This window comes from Dermochelys coriacea, chromosome 3 (genome assembly GCF_009764565.3).
Source record: "Dermochelys coriacea isolate rDerCor1 chromosome 3, rDerCor1.pri.v4, whole genome shotgun sequence".
In the NCBI taxonomy this organism is placed as follows: Eukaryota; Metazoa; Chordata; order Testudines; family Dermochelyidae; genus Dermochelys; species Dermochelys coriacea.
This window is the reverse complement of record NC_050070.1, coordinates 123,135,252-123,153,881: the sequence shown is the minus strand read 5'-3', so window position 1 is coordinate 123,153,881 and position 18,630 is coordinate 123,135,252. Positions and strand designations below refer to the sequence as shown.

At 41.0% G+C, this 18,630-nt stretch overlaps 1 protein-coding gene across 6 annotated transcripts in view; it reads left to right on the top strand.

The window, feature by feature from the left end:
- PRKN (parkin RBR E3 ubiquitin protein ligase) overlaps positions 1–18,630 on the top strand; it is a 1,277,841-nt gene that overhangs the window by 1,238,807 nt on the left and 20,404 nt on the right. For all 6 annotated transcript variants that reach the window (XM_038394015.2, XM_043511264.1, XM_043511262.1 and 3 more), the window contains one exon: positions 11,766–11,852. In XM_038394015.2, the coding sequence (XP_038249943.1) occupies positions 11,766–11,852 (87 nt within the window). The remainder of the gene's footprint in view (positions 1–11,765; positions 11,853–18,630) is intronic.

The following is an 18,630-nucleotide window of genomic DNA, read 5'->3' as shown; positions in this document are numbered from 1 at the left end:
ACTAGTATTCTTGTGATTACTTTAAGCTCTAATAAAACTGGCTCATTAAAAAGGATAGTTACTGTAATATGGTAATCTTTGTCGAGGTAGTTGCAGTGTTCCTTATACTGAGAATGGGCATTGACACAAATACTACAGTAAATGTAGGTATTGCAGGTTTTAACTAACCAGTTTTGAAGGTACTCATAAGATGGCCATACTGGGTCATATTAATGGTCCATCTAGTCCAGTATTCTGTCTCTGACAGTGGCCAGTGCCTGATGCTTCTGGCAGCTGGAGATTTAGGGATACTCAGAGCATGGGGTTGCATCCTTAACCATCTTGGCTAATAGCCATTAACAGATCTATTCTCCGTGAACTTATCTAATTCTTTTTTTAACCCACTGATACTTCTGGCCTTGACAACATGCCATGTCAACGAGTTTCACAGGTTGTCTGCGCATTATGTGAAGGAGTTTACTCACTGTAAACATAAATACCACAAAACAGGACATATGGTTGCAAACCTGACACTTTGGTGCGTGGGGTATAACATGGTGCCAGAGGCAAAGTCAATATAACATTCCAGAAGTGTGGCTCACAAAAGCAACACAGCAAAGGAGTGTGACATTCTATTTTTTTAAAAAGGTATAATTGGCTGTAACAGGGTGTATTGGCCCTTTAAGAATAAAGAGGGCCAGAAGACCCCATTCCAGGTGTTAGAATGCACAAAGGCCCAGAAAATGGCCACGTGGTAGAAGAGAGGAAGTGGTCCAGGAGAATTAGGAGTTGGTAGGGAACCCAGGACACTTCCTTTAAGGGCTTCCTTTAATCAGGAGGTCTATAGTGTAGGGTGGGGTAGGGCTCCCCTTACTTGCAGCCAATCAGGAGGAGCTCTCTGGAGGAGGGCAGTATATAGACTTACCTTCTCCCACAGAACATGGGAAACACTGAAAGAGAAGAAAGCAAGGGCCAGAGCTTCAATTAGAAAGAGCTGAGAGTGCTGGCTTTGGGTGCAGCAGAGTGACAGAAGACGACCATGGGCAGAAGAACCAGAGCTAAATTGAGTTATGATTATGGATCTTATGGTGGGGACTCACTGAAGATTGTTTGGATAATTTTGTGTTTAAGGACTCTGAGGACTATGTAAGACTTTATTTGCAGTTAAACAGCCTCAGACAGGGGTGCTGGAAGTCACAACAGAGACTGGAGCATTTAAGGCAGTGGTTCTCAAACTTTTATACTGGTGACCCCTTTCATATAGCAAGCCTCTGAGTGTGACCCCCCTTATAAATTAAAAACACTTTTTTATATATTTAACACCATTATAAATGCTGGATGCAAAGTGGGGTTTGGGGTAGAGGCTGACAGCTTGCAACCCCCCCATATAATAACCTTGTGACCCCCTGAGGGGTCCCAAACCCCAGTCTGAGAACCCCTGATTTAAGGGGTCTGCAGGGGGAGGCTAACAGGCAAGGTACCTGCAAAGTGATCCCTAGCCACAAAGTGGTGTTCAATAAGTGGCCACCCTGTTACTTATTTCCACTCAAAGCCAATGTAATAAGTGCATAGTTCCAGGCTAGTGAGATGGTTCTCTCATAATTATGTAGACTGAACTCTAATTAAGCAATCAGACTGTTCTCTCACTCCTGCACATTTCTGAAGTATAAGTAATGTATAATGGAATCCTTTATAATGAAGGAGATGGGGGGGGGGGGAGAATTAGGGTCTTTTTTTAAACGAAACAGCTTCACTGTAAATGTTTCTCTATAATTTACACTAATATACATTTTGCAATGCACTAGAAAAAATGGTATTTTTATTTTACTAAACAGAAATGCACTATGCCTATGTTACATAGTATAGCAGGTGTAGTGATTTTGTATGTAACATTGCCTAGCAGCTCTGATTTGCTTCAGGGCTTGTCTGTGTTTTCATTGTAAATCCCTACTTCAATCCACAGTTTATTGCTTGACTATAAAAACTGGACTTTGTGTTAAAACTTGGTGTCTTATTTTATGTTTATATATTTAAGACAAAACTCTTTTTTTGACCAATTGTTCATTTTATGGGGTAGCAAAACACACCACCACCACAACAGACTTTTGCTTATTTGGTGCTTTCTTTGTTATTATTTAAAGGGCCACCCTCCAGATAAACACTATACTTAAAAAATCCTTAACTGTTTGACAAAAACCACTATACATGAGAGAAATTGAATTTAGAACTCCTACACACTTCCCAACATACTTGTGGTTTCTTTAGTCAGCATGGACAATGAAAATAGACTTCTAAATTTCATCCCATGACTCTAATGCACTAGCGGGTAATTGTGTTCTGGTGTTTAACAACTGTGGGAAATCTTTAAATAGCCTTCCCCTCCCTCCACCCACGCTCCCAAAAACATGTTTTCATTGACTTTCTAAATAAATTGAGAAACTATTTCTACTTACATTAGACTTTGGAAAAACCATTTCTTCATTACAAAACCAGTTGTTGTGGCTTAAACTCATTGATCAGCCTGTTTTTTTTTTTTTTTTTTTTTTAAAAAGGAATGTTGCCAGTCCATAGACCATTATGTCCAAGAGGGGTTTGGGGATTTTTGCAATATCTAAAGACAATATTTATATATAAAACTATATATATAAAATATATGTATATATATATATATATACACACACACACACACTAAAGTATATGTACTATATAACCAATGATATTAAAGGGCTGAAGAGGAAGGATTGTCCAATGCTTAGGGCACTAGCCTGAGACTTGTTCAGTTCCATGCTCCACCACAGACTTCCTGTGTTACCTTGTAAAAATCACCAAGTCTTTCTGTGCCTCAGGATCCCCACCCATAAAATGGATAATACTTCCCTAGTTCACTGGGGTGTTGTGAGGATAAATATATTAGAGATTGTGAGGCAGTCAGATACCATCATGGGGGGGGGTCCAGATAAGTACTGTGACGGGTTGGATCACAGAAACCCCCTGGGGGCTGCCAAATGATGTGCCATGACTACTACTGCCCCTGCTTTCCTGCCCTGGCACTGCAGTGCCCTGCCTGGTTTGAGCCAGACCAGCTTGCCTGCTGCAAACCCAGACCCAGGTCTGAACCACGTCCCGTAACAGCTGTAGGCTTAATTAAAAGCAGCTTAAGAAGTGTTCCTGTCTTTAACACTCAGATATCCAACTCCCAATGGGGTCCAAACCCCAAATAAACCCCTCCAAATGTTTAAAGTTTATACAGGGTAAATTCATAAATTGTTTGCCCTCTATAACACTGATAGAGAGCTATGCACAGCTGTTTCCCCCCCCCCAGGTATTAATACGTACTCTGGGTTAATTAATAAGTAAAAAGTGATTTTATTAAATACAGAAAGTAGGATTTAAGTGGTTCCAAGTAGTAACAGACAGACAAAGTGAATTACCAAGCAAAACAAAATAAAACCTGCAAGTCTATGCCTAATACAGTAAGAAAACTGAATACAGATAAAACCTCACCCTCAGAGGAGTTCTAGTAAGCTTCGTTTTACAGACTAGTCTTCTTCTAGTCTGGGTCCAGCAATCACTCACACCCCCTGTAGTTACTGTCCTTTGTACCAGTTTCTTTCAGTTATCCTTAGGGGTGGAAAGGGTCTCTCTTGAGCCAGCTCAAGACAAAATGGAATAGTCTCCCATGGGTTTAAATATACTTTCTCTTGTGGGTGGATCCCCTCCCTCCTCCATGTAGAAATCCAGCGACAAGATGGAGATTTGAAGTCACGTGGGCAAGTCACATGTCCATGCATGACCCAGAACTTACAGATAGCAGCCATGGTTCACATGCTACCTTGAATGTCCTCATGTGGACTTCTTATGTAGATTGGAGCTTCCAAGATCCATTGTCCGTTAAGTGCTTCTTGACTGGGCACTTAACTTGCACATTCTTTTCTCAAGAAGCTGACCAAATGCCTTACTAAGGCTATTTAAAATCAAACAAGTATACAGCCAATATTCATAACTTCAAATACAACAATGACACATGCATACAAATAGGATGAATATATTCAGTAGATCATAATCTTTACATATATATGTTACATAGCAAATGTAGCATAAAACATATTCCAGTTATGTCATATATACATTCATAAGCATATTTCCATAAAGCCTTCTGGGGTGCACCATAACAACAAGTACCTTTATATTTATCCATTAACTCTTGGTGTATTTGATTGATGTATGCTGAATAGCCAATTGCTTTGGGATTCAACAAAGACTTTCTTTGGTCCTCTTTGTATTAGACCATAATTGGTTAGTTTCTGTTCTGTTCCCTATAGATTCTTCTGTTGTCCTCATTACTGTAGTATTTGAGTGTGTTCCATGAATGTATTAAGCAACATAACTAATACCTGACATGTGATTCATTCTCTCCTCTCTCTCATCCTTTTCCCAAGTGTTGTTGTTTTGTTTGGTAGGCTTTTTTTTTAATGTATGTGCTACTCAGTGTTTATGCATTTGGAGTGGAAGGTGATGAGGTTTGATTGTCGTTAGTTCTTGAAAAGATCATTCCACAGTTTTGGACTGGTCCCAAGAAAGCTCTCTCTCTTGCACAGATGAGCTTTACCCAGGAAGTTCCATTGTACTTGAGAAGCAGAATTGTTGACTGTGGTCTTCATCTTGGAGCTTTAATTTGTCTTGGTGTCTTCCATCTACAGTGGAGTCCCATCTTACGCGGGGGTTTGGTTCTAAAGTCAGTGCATAGGGCGAAAATTATGTAAGGTCAAAAAGAGAGAGAGACAGAAGAATGAAAAAATTTAAAAAAAGGGAGAAACATGACTTCAACATTGTTATGCGCAAACTGGAGTGCCATAGAGTGGCGAGGAACATTGTCTATGATCAGCAACACTTTAAAGTCAAGTCCTTTCTCTTCGAGGTACAACTTGACCTCTGGAATGAAACGCTTGTGGAACCTATCCAGAAATAATGCTGCATCACCCAAGCCTTTTTAGTTGATTGCCAAAACACAGGCAGGAGATTTTTGTTCTTGCCTTTTAGGGCCCGGGGATTTGCAACCCTGTAGAGCAAGCCTGGCTTTAGTAAAATGCCCAGCTGCATTGCCACAAAATATAGTCACACGGTCTTTAGCTGCTTTGAAGCCAGGGGCTTGTCTTTCTGATTTCGAAGTGTAAGTGCAGTTGGGCATTTTTTTTTCCAGAAGAGCCCAGTCTCGTCAGCATTAAAAACTTGTTCTGGAAGATAGCCCTTTTCTTCTATGATTTTCTTTAATTGTTCGGGGTAGGCTTTTGCTGCCTCTTCATTGGCAAATGCAGCTTCACCAGTAGTCTGCACGTTTTTGAGGTTGAAGCGGTTCCTAAAACTGTTAAGCCATCCTTGGCTGTCTTTGAATTCCTTCTCATCAAAAGGCTGTCCCTCTTCGGTGGGAGGTTTGAACAGCGTGTAGAGGCTAAGAGCCTTTTCTTGCAACATGTTGCCATCGATAGGCACATATTTATGGTTCATGTCTTCCAGCCATAAGTTTAATGCCTTTCAGTCTTCACTTAAGTCTTATCACGCACTTGGCTCGTCACCTTAGTAGTTATTGGAGCACTTGATGCCACGGCTTGACGAATTTCTCTCTCGAATCTTGATGGCATGGATGTTAGATTCGTTGCAGCCATATGTATGTGCCATGTTGGAGACCGACATACTGTGTCTCAATAAGTCCAGCACAGCCAGTTTTTCCTCCAGCATTGGAACAGATCACTCTTCGGTTGCGCACAAGATGAAATAGTTGGCTTGCGTTTAGGGGCCATGTACAAAAAATACATATCTTTAAACACTAGAACCACACTCAGTGCGGCGACATGCTCACTGGATCGGCAGGCAGCGATCGATCCAGTGGGGTCGATTTATCGCGTCTAGACTAGATGTGATAAATCGACCCCTGAGCGCTCCCCCATTGACTCCTGTACAGCACTCCATCACCGCGAGTTAGTTATTTTTCTTTTCTTTTTTTTTGCCAAGTGTGTATAGTTGAATTCGCGTAAGTTAAATGCGCATATGATGCGACTCCACTGTATAATGCTGGTTCTAAATTGATGGCACTGAGTACTTGCAAATGAGATGAGGTGAAAAAGAGCAAAGTAGAGGATCAGAAACAGGAGAGAGAGAGAGAGAGAAGTCTTTTCTTTTAGGACATCTCCCCTCCTCCCCCCACTGGAACCTAGAGTGGGCTAAATTTGGCTGTTTTACACTTGCATACCTTCAATAAACATGCCAGTCAAGGTGGTTTTATGGAAAATAGGTCATGTCAAACAAACCTGATTTCGTTCTTTCATAGATTTACAACTTTGGTTCATAAAGATAACTGCATAGATATAATGACAGGTTTCAGAGTAGCAGCCGTGTTAGTCTGTATTCGCAAAAAGAAAAGGAGTATTTGTGGCACCTTAGAGACTAACAAATTTATTAGAGCATAAGCTTTCGTGAGCTACAGCTCTAAATGCATCCGATGAAGTGAGCTGTAGCTCACGAAAGCTTATGCTCTAATAAATTTGTTAGTCTCTAAGGTGCCACAAGTACTCCTTTTCTTTTTGCATAGATATAATATACTTTAAACTTTTGTAAGGTGTTTGATTTAGTACTGCATGACCTTCTGATTAAAAAAACTAGCACCAGACAATATCAATAAAATACATATTAAATGGATTAAGAACTGGCTTAGTGACACATCTTAAAGTAGTTGTCAATGGAGAAACATTATAAAAACAAGTGGGATTCCACAGGGTGCAGTACTAGGACTGACGCTATACAATATTTTCATCAGTGATCTAGAAGTAAATATAAAATCACTGCTGATAAAATGTACAGTTGACACAAAGATTGGGAAAGGGGTACATAGTGATGAGGTCAGGGCAGTCAAACAATCTGGATCACACAATCTGTGTCAATTCAAACAATTCAGCCAAATGCAAAGTTTTCCATCTAAGAACAAAGAATGCAGGCCATGTCTACAGCATGGGGGACTGCATTCTGGAAAATGGTGTATCTGAAAAAGATTTAAGGGTCATAGTGGATGAGCAACTGCACATGAGCTACCAGTGAGGTACTCTAGCAAAATGGGCTAATGTGATTTTTGGATGTATTCAAATAGACTGTAAGGCCAGAAGGGGTCATTGTGATCATCTAGTGTCCCCTCCTGTGTAACATGGGCCAAAGGACTTCCCTGAATTATTTCCAGTTTGAACTAGAGCATCTTTTTTTGAAAAAACACCTAGCCTTGACTTAACAATTTCCAGTGATGGGGACTCTACCACAACCCTTGATAAGTTGTTCCAATGGTTAATTACCTTCACTATTAAAAATGTGCACCTGTTTCTAGTCTGAATTTGTCTTGCTTCAACAAAGTGAATTTTGTGATACCTTTGTTAGACTGAGGAGCCGTTTATCATTAAATTTATGTTTACCATGTAGGTACTTATAGACTGATCAAGTTACTCCTTAATCTACTCTTTGTTAAACTAAACTGATTGCAGTCTTTTACGCTACCACTATAAGACATGTTTTCTGTTTCTTTAATCATTCTTTTGGTTCATCTCTAAATCTTCTCCAATTTATCAATATCCTTCTTGAATTGTGGACACCAGAACTGGATACAAACGGGGGAATAATGAGTAGGGAGGTGATTTTACCTCTTCATACAGCAATTTACATTGATATCCTTGAATATCCATAAGGTGTTTGTCTGTGAGTATACACGCATACAGTAGAGAGCAGGCAGTGCATGCAGAAATCTTTGCCAGTAAAACCATTTTGTAGGAAACACATTTGTAGTCATATATTATTATTTTATAGTATTTTCCAGAGACCCAATCAGGCTTGGATGAGGGTGAGGGAAGAGAGATTCAATCAAATAAATGTGTTTTATACACATTTCCATGAACCATTTATACTGTTTAATAAAAGAACCAGTTAACCCCATCTATTCTCCCCTCCCACTTCCCCAATCCATCTTTCATTGTCTAATGTCTTACTGGCATCCCGATAGAGGTGAATCTCAAGGAGAAATTTGAAGGGCATGATGGGTGTTACCTATTCATTCTGGGAAGGTATTTCAGGTGTAAGAGGCAGCCTGGAAGAAGAAGGCACAAATATGTATGTGTAAGAAGCCCAAAATGGAAGGGGACTTGAAGGTGATGATAAAAATCTCAGTCTTGAAGCATTGGAGAATGTGAAGCTAGTACAGGAATTCAAAAATGGGAGTGCTCTGGTCAGAATGACATGCAAAAGGATGAATTTAATAGTCCTATTTTGTAAATATGAGAGGGGGACAATGTCAGCATTATGGGGACCAGGAAAGGGGAGGTAGTCAAGAAGGGAGATGAGAATTGTGTATGCCTGGTCCAGGAAATGGTAAATCTTCAAAGTATTATGGAGAAGTGGCAAAACCTATATTTCTGAAGTATCCATCACCTTAGTATTTAAGAGCTAAGCTTTTCTAATTAGATTTGCCTGAAGAGTTTGAAAGTTTTTTCCCCCACACACGGCCAAGTTCTGTTCTCAGTTACTCCTAGGCAACTCTGTCAGAATCCAGTTGCACCAGTATAACTAAGAGCAAAATTTGCCCCCAGCATCATTTTTTCCCCCTAACACTACTTTTAGAGATGGGATCAAGCTGCAAATTTGAAACCCAGGCTTTGAACATGACAGCGTCCTGGTGTGTAGATGTGCACTTTTGTTTTGAACAATTAAGGTAAGAGCCCTTTATAAAATTGTGTCTGGATTGAGATTCAGATTTTTAAACACTTCTTAAGTTTGAGCTTGTTTGGATCCAGGATTTTTGCTGAGGCCCATCTTTGATTATTTTGAGAAGCTTCCTGTATTTTTCTTTCGGCTGCAGCCTCCTAGTTCTTTATGAATTGAAGAGGAGATTTTCAGAAGCACCTAAATAGATTTAGGCACACAAGTCTTATTGTTTTTCAAATTAGATTTGTGTGCCTAAAGTTCTCACTTGCTTCTGAAAATTTCCCCCTTAGTCCTCATGTTGTGCATGAACCTTAAAGGATAGATTTGAGACTTTTAGGATTTGTCTTTTTTGTTTTTTCCAAGACTAATATCTTTCATGTGGGTGCCAACAGCAAATTCTAAGACATAAATAATATACTAAGAAATAGTAACTTCTTAACCAGTACTTATTATCAAATTAAACTGTCAGGCTCTTTTTATTTAAAGAAATAAAGGGGAGAAAGTGTGATTTCAATTAGCAATTATGTCACACGATAATTTTTAAACACTTCTTAGTACAAAATTTATGCAAAAGTGCTACATCCTAATTAAACAACTTAAATTCTTTTTTCTTTCCTGAGGCAAAATAGCTCCTATTATTAATTAATTATTAATTATTATTATTATTATTATTATTATTAATGAAGCCATAAAATTCAGGTTAACTGGAGGAACTTTTTTGCCATATTTCATTTCCAAATCTTTTTTTTCCCATATCTGAAAGTTAAAATGAATGAAACTATTTTATTAACCACTCTTTTGTTTAAACGGATGTGCATTTTTTTTATTGCTCATGCTATGCTGTGAATGGGGAGTACTTAATGAATTTGTATCAAGGAAGGCATATTTATTCTGATATAGCATGGAAGAACACCCTATTGATTGGTTTAACTGATTTTACATCTCATCCATTATCTAAGTTGTGAAAAGAGTTTACAGTCTCACCAAAAGATCAGACTCATTTCTATAGAAAGCAATGGGATGAGATCAGTTGTGGAGTTACTTGCAGCATATAAAATTACCATGGAAGGGGCCACACAGAATTGTAATATAACATAGTTTTGCAAATAGCATTGTTTCAACAGATATCAGTATTATGTAAACTGCAATATGAGGTAAGCCAAATATTGTTTCGAGAGGGGGAGGGGATTTTTTGCAAAATTTCTGTCTTTAAGATTTGTGAAACTTCCACAAAATTGAATTAGAGTGAGATGAGAGCGCCTAGGGAATTGCAGCCCTTTGTGGCAAAACATTGGGTCTAGCAATGTAAATCACATAACCCTTTCATAAAGATGTGTAGGGACAAAGAAATAGAGGCCAGAAATAGGTAAAGTAAAAAGAAGAAAGAGTGGGCAGTATAACTAAGCATCCCCAGAATGCCTATGTGTGTATTCCAGGATGGGCAGGGATGGTGTCCCTAGCCTCCGTTTGCCAGAAGCTGGGAATGGATCACTTGATGATTGCCTGTTCTGTTCATTCCCACTGGGGCACCTGGCATTGGCCACTGTTGGAAGACAGAATACTGGGCTAGATGGACTTTGGTCCTACCCAGTATGGCCGTTCTTATGCCCAGCACATTGAGGCTGAGTCCTGATTGGGGCCTTTGGGTACTACCATAATCAAAACATTTATTAACAAAAATAATGCAGTCTCTCATACAGTGTGCCTGGCAAAGATACCTCCATCATTAAACAGATTACTAATAACCACAACTGAATTAACATAAGTGGTGATTAAAGGAAAAATAAGAAATTACAGATAATAGACATGATAGCCAAAGAAAACTGACAGACAAGAAAGGGTCATAACTTTGTTTAATCTGGACAAAACAAAAACATTCATTCCATTCCTTTTCCCAGAGCTCCATGACGACTCCATATTACTTCTGGAGAGTAGAATCAGTCCTGTTGGCCTGGTTTTCTTTCACAGTGCTTCATTGCATAAAAATGTAGTTTCTTCAGCATGATAATAAAATGTGATTTTCTATAGTACTTACAAAATTGACAACAGAAGCTCAAAAGAGTTCAAAATGGAATTGCGGAGATGGAATTTGTGGCAGATAAATGTCCCAGTGTCAGGTTCCCCTGATATCCTTATTCATTACATCTGAATGCAGCTCTGTATCAAAATCAAGGCTGCTTTATCAGTCTTGCTTATATGCAAGTCAGAATAGCTAACTGCTGAGAGGTCGTTCAGAATCTGAAGGTGGGTCAAGACAGCATGGCTTTGGCACAGCAAGAGACACGCATTTTACATTATTGACTTTTCCTCTTATCCACAAGAGACACAGAAATTAATGTGGAATTGATGAGTCAAAGATTTTGACACATGTCAAATATATATCTTCATTTTGGAGTATAAAAATGGAACAAGCTTGTTGCACATGAACCATTTTAGATAGCAGTTACAGCTCAAACAGTGCTACAGATGAAATGTGTTACTAGTCTGTAAAGGACGTTGTGTGGCTGAACTCTTATGAAAAGAGCTATAGAATTTAACAGGGATGAAACAAATACAATTCTAAAAAATTTAATAAAATTCTACAGCAATTCCCCTAACAGCCTACACAACTGAATAGAGAATCATAGTCTTTCTACAGTGTTGTGGTTTGTTTTTGTTTTGCTTTTATTTTTTTAAACCATTCTATAGAAATCTATGGAAGGATATAATATTATGCTTTGTGCAGTGGTTCAAGTGACCTGTAGAAAGTTATCTTTTACTAAAAATAATAATTTTCCAAAAGGGAATGTGTTTGACTAGGTACTTTGCATATAAACAACTTCCAATATTAAACACTATAAAAAAAAAGCTAAATTCAGCTTGTCCCCTTTTTATATGAACAGATTTGCACTGTGAAAGAAAAACAACCCATCAGTATCCAATGATTTTGTATGTCCAACACAGGAAAAAGCTCATTTGATTAATCAAATTTATTTTTATTTTATTACTTCTGTGACTGAAATCTGCTGGTTTTATCCCTAACTTGTTTTTATGACATGTGGGTTGGTTTTTTCCAGTTTGTCTTCTGCCGTGAATGTAAAGAAGAATACCATGATGGGGAATGCAGCACTCTCCTCAGTTCGCAGGAAGCCATAGCCCAGAAGGTAGGGAACCCCATAACTCATTGCATTCCTATAATTAGCTTTGGCTCAGCTAGAACAACATTTGTAGAATTGGTCCTAATTATAATTGTAAGTAAAAGCAACCCTGTTTGTATTGAATTGCTCCAATCACTGGAACTGCTGAATTGGCTTCCCTATAGGTTTCAGACTCTGATTCATACAGCTATTGAGTTCTGCCAGAAACAGGCAGAGCCCTGCTATTAGTCAAGAAAGAAATGGCCTCCCTGATGGGCCTTTGGGATTGTGTCAGTTCAACATGACTGTCTTTGAAATGCTTTCTGTGAAGTCTTGCTTACTGTAGCGCAGTGACAACTTACCAGTGCAGCACCTCCTGCTGGTCATCTCAGGAATTAGCTCTTTCCAGCCTTCGGAGCACCCTCTGCAAGCCAGCGGCTCACTTACTGCTGGCCCCTGTGTCCCTCCTGGACTCCAGTGCCCTTTACCCTGGGGTTCTGCCCCAGCAGTACCCCCACACTCTGGGTCTCCCCTCCTAGGGGAACCCCCAACCCTCTAAACTCACCTTGCCTCAGTGACTACTGCCAGTCATGATCTAACCCCCATTCACTGGGGCAGACTGCAGTGTAATGGCCACTCTCATCAGCAAGGAGGGTTTGGACCTGCTGCCTCCGCCTATTCCCAGGCTACCCCTCTGTAGCCCCAATACCTTTCCTGGCCTTTTGCAAGGCCTGCAGTCTGGGGGTTTTTTTCCAGGCTGGAGCTCCCCAGCTCCCTTTGCCCTTCCCCCAACCCTGTTCCACTCTAGGTACCCTGCTCAGCTTCCAGGCAGCCAAGTCCTCTCTCTACAGCTAGAGAGAGAGACTGCCTGAACTCCTGGCTCTCAGACTTTTATAGGGCCAGCTGTGGCCTGATTAAGGCATGGCTCCAGCTGTGGCTGCTTCCCCAATCAGCCTAGCCTATTGGCAGCCCTTTCCCAGGGCTGTTTTAAACCCTTCAGGGCAGGGCGGGTGACTACCCTCCTACACTTACCCATCAGCTTATACTCAGCTCACCAGTTAGTAAATCAAGTGGTTATGGACTGAATCAGATTTTTACTGAATGTAATAACTGCAGTATTGTCTTCCTAAGTCTGCGCACAGCCTGAAACAGCGGCCCTTGGAGGGCTGCACTCCCCTGCCCCACCGCCATTAAACTCATTGAGGTTTTAACCCTTGACCCTGTGAGGACACTTTAATATAAGCATTAACAAATTTATTGGTTATTTGAGCAGATGGGATGCAGAAGGGGATGGAAGTTAAGCAAATGGGAGGAAATTAGGAGTCAATGTAGAGAAGAACTCAGACTACAAGACCACACTGCCTTTCAACCCACTAATGCTTGTGTAAACTATAGCACACTAAAGGAAGTGGAGTTTCAGCCATATACACACCTCAGTTGCTAAAGAAAACATATGTCCCAGTTAAATTGAGATTATCCTGTTTTCTTATATGATGTCTCAGTGTCCCAGGAACTTCTTTTCAGGTACCTAAAATGTTCCAGTTTTTCACTTCATTCATCAAAATGTTTGGGATTCTTATAATTACAAAATGTCCATTCAGAATATTTTGCTCTCATGAGTTAATCGTGCTGTATGTTTACCAGGAACACTCAGTCTACTGAAACCAAAGTTCAGTGTAATGAACAGTGTTTTGAGTAAAGAAAATATCAAATGAGTTTGGATATTATCAAAGCTATTCTTCAGCTCAGAGTGAATGTTAATTACTCTTGTTCAGTGTTTTCTGAATGAATTTATTCTGACATTAACTTATTGGGGAAAAAAATGTCCATTCTGAGAAACTCACCTGTCACTTTTGAATCAGAAGCTGGAAGTAGCTACATCAACACATGCTTTTTAATTCCCAAAGGAAAAAACAATTATGGTACCAAATTTCTGCTTCTTCTGTGCCCTACTAAATTACTGGTACTGCTTGAATAGCCATATACTTGGGGCTCTGTCGTAGTTACAAGACGAAATGGTGTTTGACTGCTCTTTCCATGGTCCTGCAAGCAGCAATCAACTTACATGCTGGTTTCCAATTCTCCCCTAAGGACAAAGGTGAAGGTTGTCATTGCTTCAGTCACCGGAGAAGATAGTACTCTCTCATGGTCCTTTAAGGCTGAATTTAGGCAAATAACGGCCATTATTTTTGGTATCTCAATATCTAGTTCCTAAAATAAATATTGTGCCATCAAAATAAACCAGCATGCATCAGGATTCCTGTTAACAGTCTACATTGACTGTAGCCTTTCGGAGGCCTGATCTTAAATAGGCTGAGCGCCTTCAACTTACACTGGATATATTGAATCCAAGGGCACTCATCACTACCCACCAGGTGTTATGTACCTAGTAGAGTCAGACCCAAAACATGGAGCAGCCTTAAGCCTGAACCTCCTCTACTATTCCCCATTATTGTTTGGGATGATTAAGCTTAGATCGCATAGTACTGTCTCGGAATCCTCTTGCCTGAATGGGAAGATCATAGATCTCTGTGGCTCAGCCAACAGTAAGCTGTTGGTATTCAGGCAATGTACCACCAACTGGCATAATTAGCAGTGTTTGTATGGGGGAAAATGAGGTGTTTGTGTGCTACCCCCCCCCTCCCTGGAGCCATTCTGTTAGACCACTGTCTGCCTGAAAATTATTCTCTCCCTATGATAACATTGGCCCAAATATTCCCCTCCCCCCATGCCTGAAGAGGAACTAATCACCCCTGCCCCCACCACACACATCCTTTCAACTATCATCATCATCATCGTGACATCTAGGAGCCCTAGCCATGGACCAGGTCCCTTTTGTGCAAGGCGCTGTACAAACATAGAACAAAAACACAGTCCCTGCCCCTACGAGCTTACAGTCCAAGTCTAATACAAGACAACAGATGGGAGAGAACAAGGAAACAATTAGATAATACTGGTCAGTATGATGGGCGGTTGTCTCAGCACACAAACAGCTTAACCACTGTAAGGTTTTGTTTTTGGTAGGGCTCACATCAAGGGAGAAATTTAAAGAAGGATAATGAGTTAGCTCTGCAGATGCTTATGGGGTGCTCCTCCCCAGAGTAAGAAGCAGCATGGGAGAAAGCACAAAAGTGTTTGAAAATTTAACAGGTGTGCAATGGAGGCTGATGTTGTGGGCCAATCAGAGTCAGGAGTCAATCTCTCGATAGTGAATGAGAACTGTTAGGTAGGGTTGGGGTGGGGATAATCTGAAGGACCTTGAAAGTGAAAACAAGTAGGTTCTGCTTGCTGTGGTAGAGAAAGAAGAGTCAGGGGAGGGATGCAAAGGGGGGTGACCGTCAGAGTGACAGGCTAGGAGAATGATCTTTGCAGCAACATTCTGAATGGGTCTGAGTAGGGCAAGATTGCATTTGTCAAGGCTAGAGAAAAGGATGTTGCAGTAATTAAGACATGAGGTGATGAGAACCTTGTGTGGATGGATAGGAAAGGCCATATCTTAGAAATGTTATGCAGAAAGAATCTGCAAAACTTAAACATAGCAAGGATGTGAGGACTTAGAGAATGATCTGAGTTGAAGGTGACTCTAAGGTTATGGACCTGATTGATGTGTAGGATGGTGTTGTTGTCCCCAGCGATGTAAAGAGGAGATGATGGGGGAAGCCCGTAGGGGCAGGGGAAGATTAAGGGCATTGTTTTAGACACGCTGACCTTGAGCTGATAGCTAGACTTCCACAGATGGATGTGAGAGAGAGGCTGAGAGTCTAGTTTGGACAGAAGGAGACAGGTCTGGAAAGAGAGAGTCTTGTCCTATGTTATTCCACAACACTATTATATTATTAGTGTTATTTATTTGATAAACTTCAATGACATGCTCTGTGCTGTATGATAGATACCGAAATATAAAAATAGCCCTTGCCCCAAGAAGCTTACTTTGCCACACTTTGCACATAACTTCACTGATATTTTCCAGATTCTTCAACACCTCTTCAGCTTCCTTTTGTTTTGTTTTAATTGATTAATTGCATTGGGAGGGGGGAAGGTTTGGTATTTTTTTTCAAGCTGCACTTTCCAAGTTCTCATCACAGGATGTAGACCCTGATGATTCAGAGAGCTCTGCCTGGGCACAAGAATCTGTCCATATGGAGTTCTTTGGAAGATGAGAGCTGCAGGCTGCCTGGCACTGGGTGTTGTGGAAGGGATGGTCCTGGGTTAATCTCAGATCAGCCACCACATTTGGGAAGGGAGGACAGGCGATAAATTATGTGGCTTTTTTTGTGGACAGATAATCACACTGCACATGAAACCCAGGACACTACTGTATATTTTTTCTTATTTAAGGGTGAATGCATGAGAGGTGGAAGTAAAAGTGCAGTGGACAAAAGAGATGTAGGGCAAAGGATAACAACCAAAGACATGGGAATTCCAGATGAGAGCTTTTGATTGCAGGAGAGACAATGAAATATAATACATTTTGCATGGTTTCACATCCCTGAAATTTTGCTTTTTGCGAAATTTCAGGAGATTATAATTCTTCCAGAAGCAGGCATGCAAAAATTCCAATATAGGGGGAGGGCAAAATTACCTTATCGGGCTTTGATAACCCTTAGTTCTGTGAATGTACATTGGCTCAAGAGTCATGTTAATATCTGTTGTACTTCGTTAGAGGACTGTTACGTGTATTTGCACATGCAGACGATGGACTTGATGATCTCCTTTATCTCTAATTTTCATGACCTTGTACAGCATTCTTTGAGCCACATTAAGAGGTGAATGTAAAGGAATCTAAGATGATGCAGTTCACACCTTGTTTCCAGCCCCTTTGGTGTTTCTTAGTTATACCTACTGAGACTCATATTCCCGCTTTACATCCCCTTATACCTCATTTCTGAATGTGGCTCCATGAGCCTGAGTATACAAAAGTCAAAAGTGGTGTAATTTACATACTAAAGGAAGAGAAGAGACAGGTGTAGGAGAGTACAGATTTGGTTGGTTTTATGTAATAGTGTTGACATAATATATTTAGACTTTTATAAGGCATTTGACTTGGTACCAGATAACATTTTGATGAAGATATAAAATTAGCATGGAACATAGTAAATGGATTAAAAACTGGCAGGTTTAAAAATGCAATGAAAAATGAAGAATAATCTTTAAACCACTGTTTCTGGTGAGGTCTCACACGGATTGGCTCTTGGCCACAGGCTATTTTAAAAAAGAATTAACGTTTTTATCCATGACCTGGGAAATAAGATAAATAATTTCAGATAAAGTGTGCAGATGACACAGAGATTGGCAGGTCTGGTAAACAATAAAAGGACATGTCACTGATAGAGTGATCGGATTGCTTGATAAGCTGGACGCAAGCAAACAATATGTGTTGTAATATGGCTAAATGGAAAGTCATAGACTTTGGATGGCCTATATTCTTTGTTCCTTACAGGATGGAGGACTCTATCCTAGGAAGCAGTGACTCTAAAAAAGATTCAGGTTGTGATGGATAATCAGCTGCACATGAGCTCCCAGTGTGACACCGTGGCCAAAAGGGCTAATGCTATCCTTGCATGTATAAACAGGGGACTCTCTCCAGATTACTCTCCCTGGACTCAATCAACTTCTGGCAGTTCTGTATTGAAGAGGACATCAACCCCCCCATCAAAGTCCACTAACCAGAGGTCTCAGGGGTCACTTCTGCCTCCCCTAAGAAGAGCAAGGATCAGCACAGTGTCAGCTCCGGCCCACAATCCTCTGACTCTCCCTCGTTACAGGGTAGGGAGGGCAGACACATCATACCATGGACTCTGGTCCTGGCCTCTGGGCATCTATATACCGATGGGAATGATGCCGGTACCAACAATGTCAGTGGTGTCAGCATATCAGGCTGCTGTGGACCTACTCTGCCTTTCGGACCCATCCTCACTGCTGATCGAAGAGTTCACAAGGCTGGCGGCAGTGATGGCCCCTCAGTTGGAGCATGCCACTGAAGTCTCAGCACCGCACCATGAAACACCCCTTCCTGGGTTAGTATGGATGTGGTACCAGAGACAGGCACTCCAGTACTGTTGTTTGCAAGAGGACCATGTCTCCAAGGTATCAAGGTACCAAGACTCCTTTGCTTCAGAGATGGGATCCTTGTTCTCCTGCTCTAGCTCACCTGAGGGAGTCTGGAGGCCACTGATGGATCAGTATGGCCACCTAGGTTGGCAGGCACCTGAGGCTGGTCATCTCTCTGCTAGTGTTGGGAGTGTTGGAGGAGTCTGTGAGAACACTGGGGTTGTGGGTTCTACTCCAGGTATTTCCTGATACTGAAATGCAAGGGTGGGATGAGGCCTATTCTCGACCTCCATGGGCTCAACAAGTTCATCAAACTCGTGAGGTTCCACATGGTCACTCTATAAGCTAGCCTCCTTGCTTTGTCTCAGAACAACTGGTTCACTGATCTGGACCTTCAAGACATCTACTTCCATGTGTCCATTCTGCCGAGTCATGGTAGGAGATCGCCACTTTCAGTACACTATTCTCCCATTCAGCCTCTCTTCTGCCCCCTGGGTCTTCACCAAATTAATGGCAGTGGTCCTGATATACCTCAGAGGGAAGGGAATCCATATCTCCCCCTACTTCGAGGACTGGTTGCTGCAGGGCGAATCCAGAGAGGAGGTGCTCAGCTCCCCCAAGCTACACTTAATCGACCCTTTAGGTCTCCTCCTAAACAGCATGCGGTTGACCTTTGCCCCCACTCAGCAAATAGAGTTCACTGGGGCCATGTTAGGTTCCACAAAGTCAAAGGCAAGCCTGACAACCGACCGTT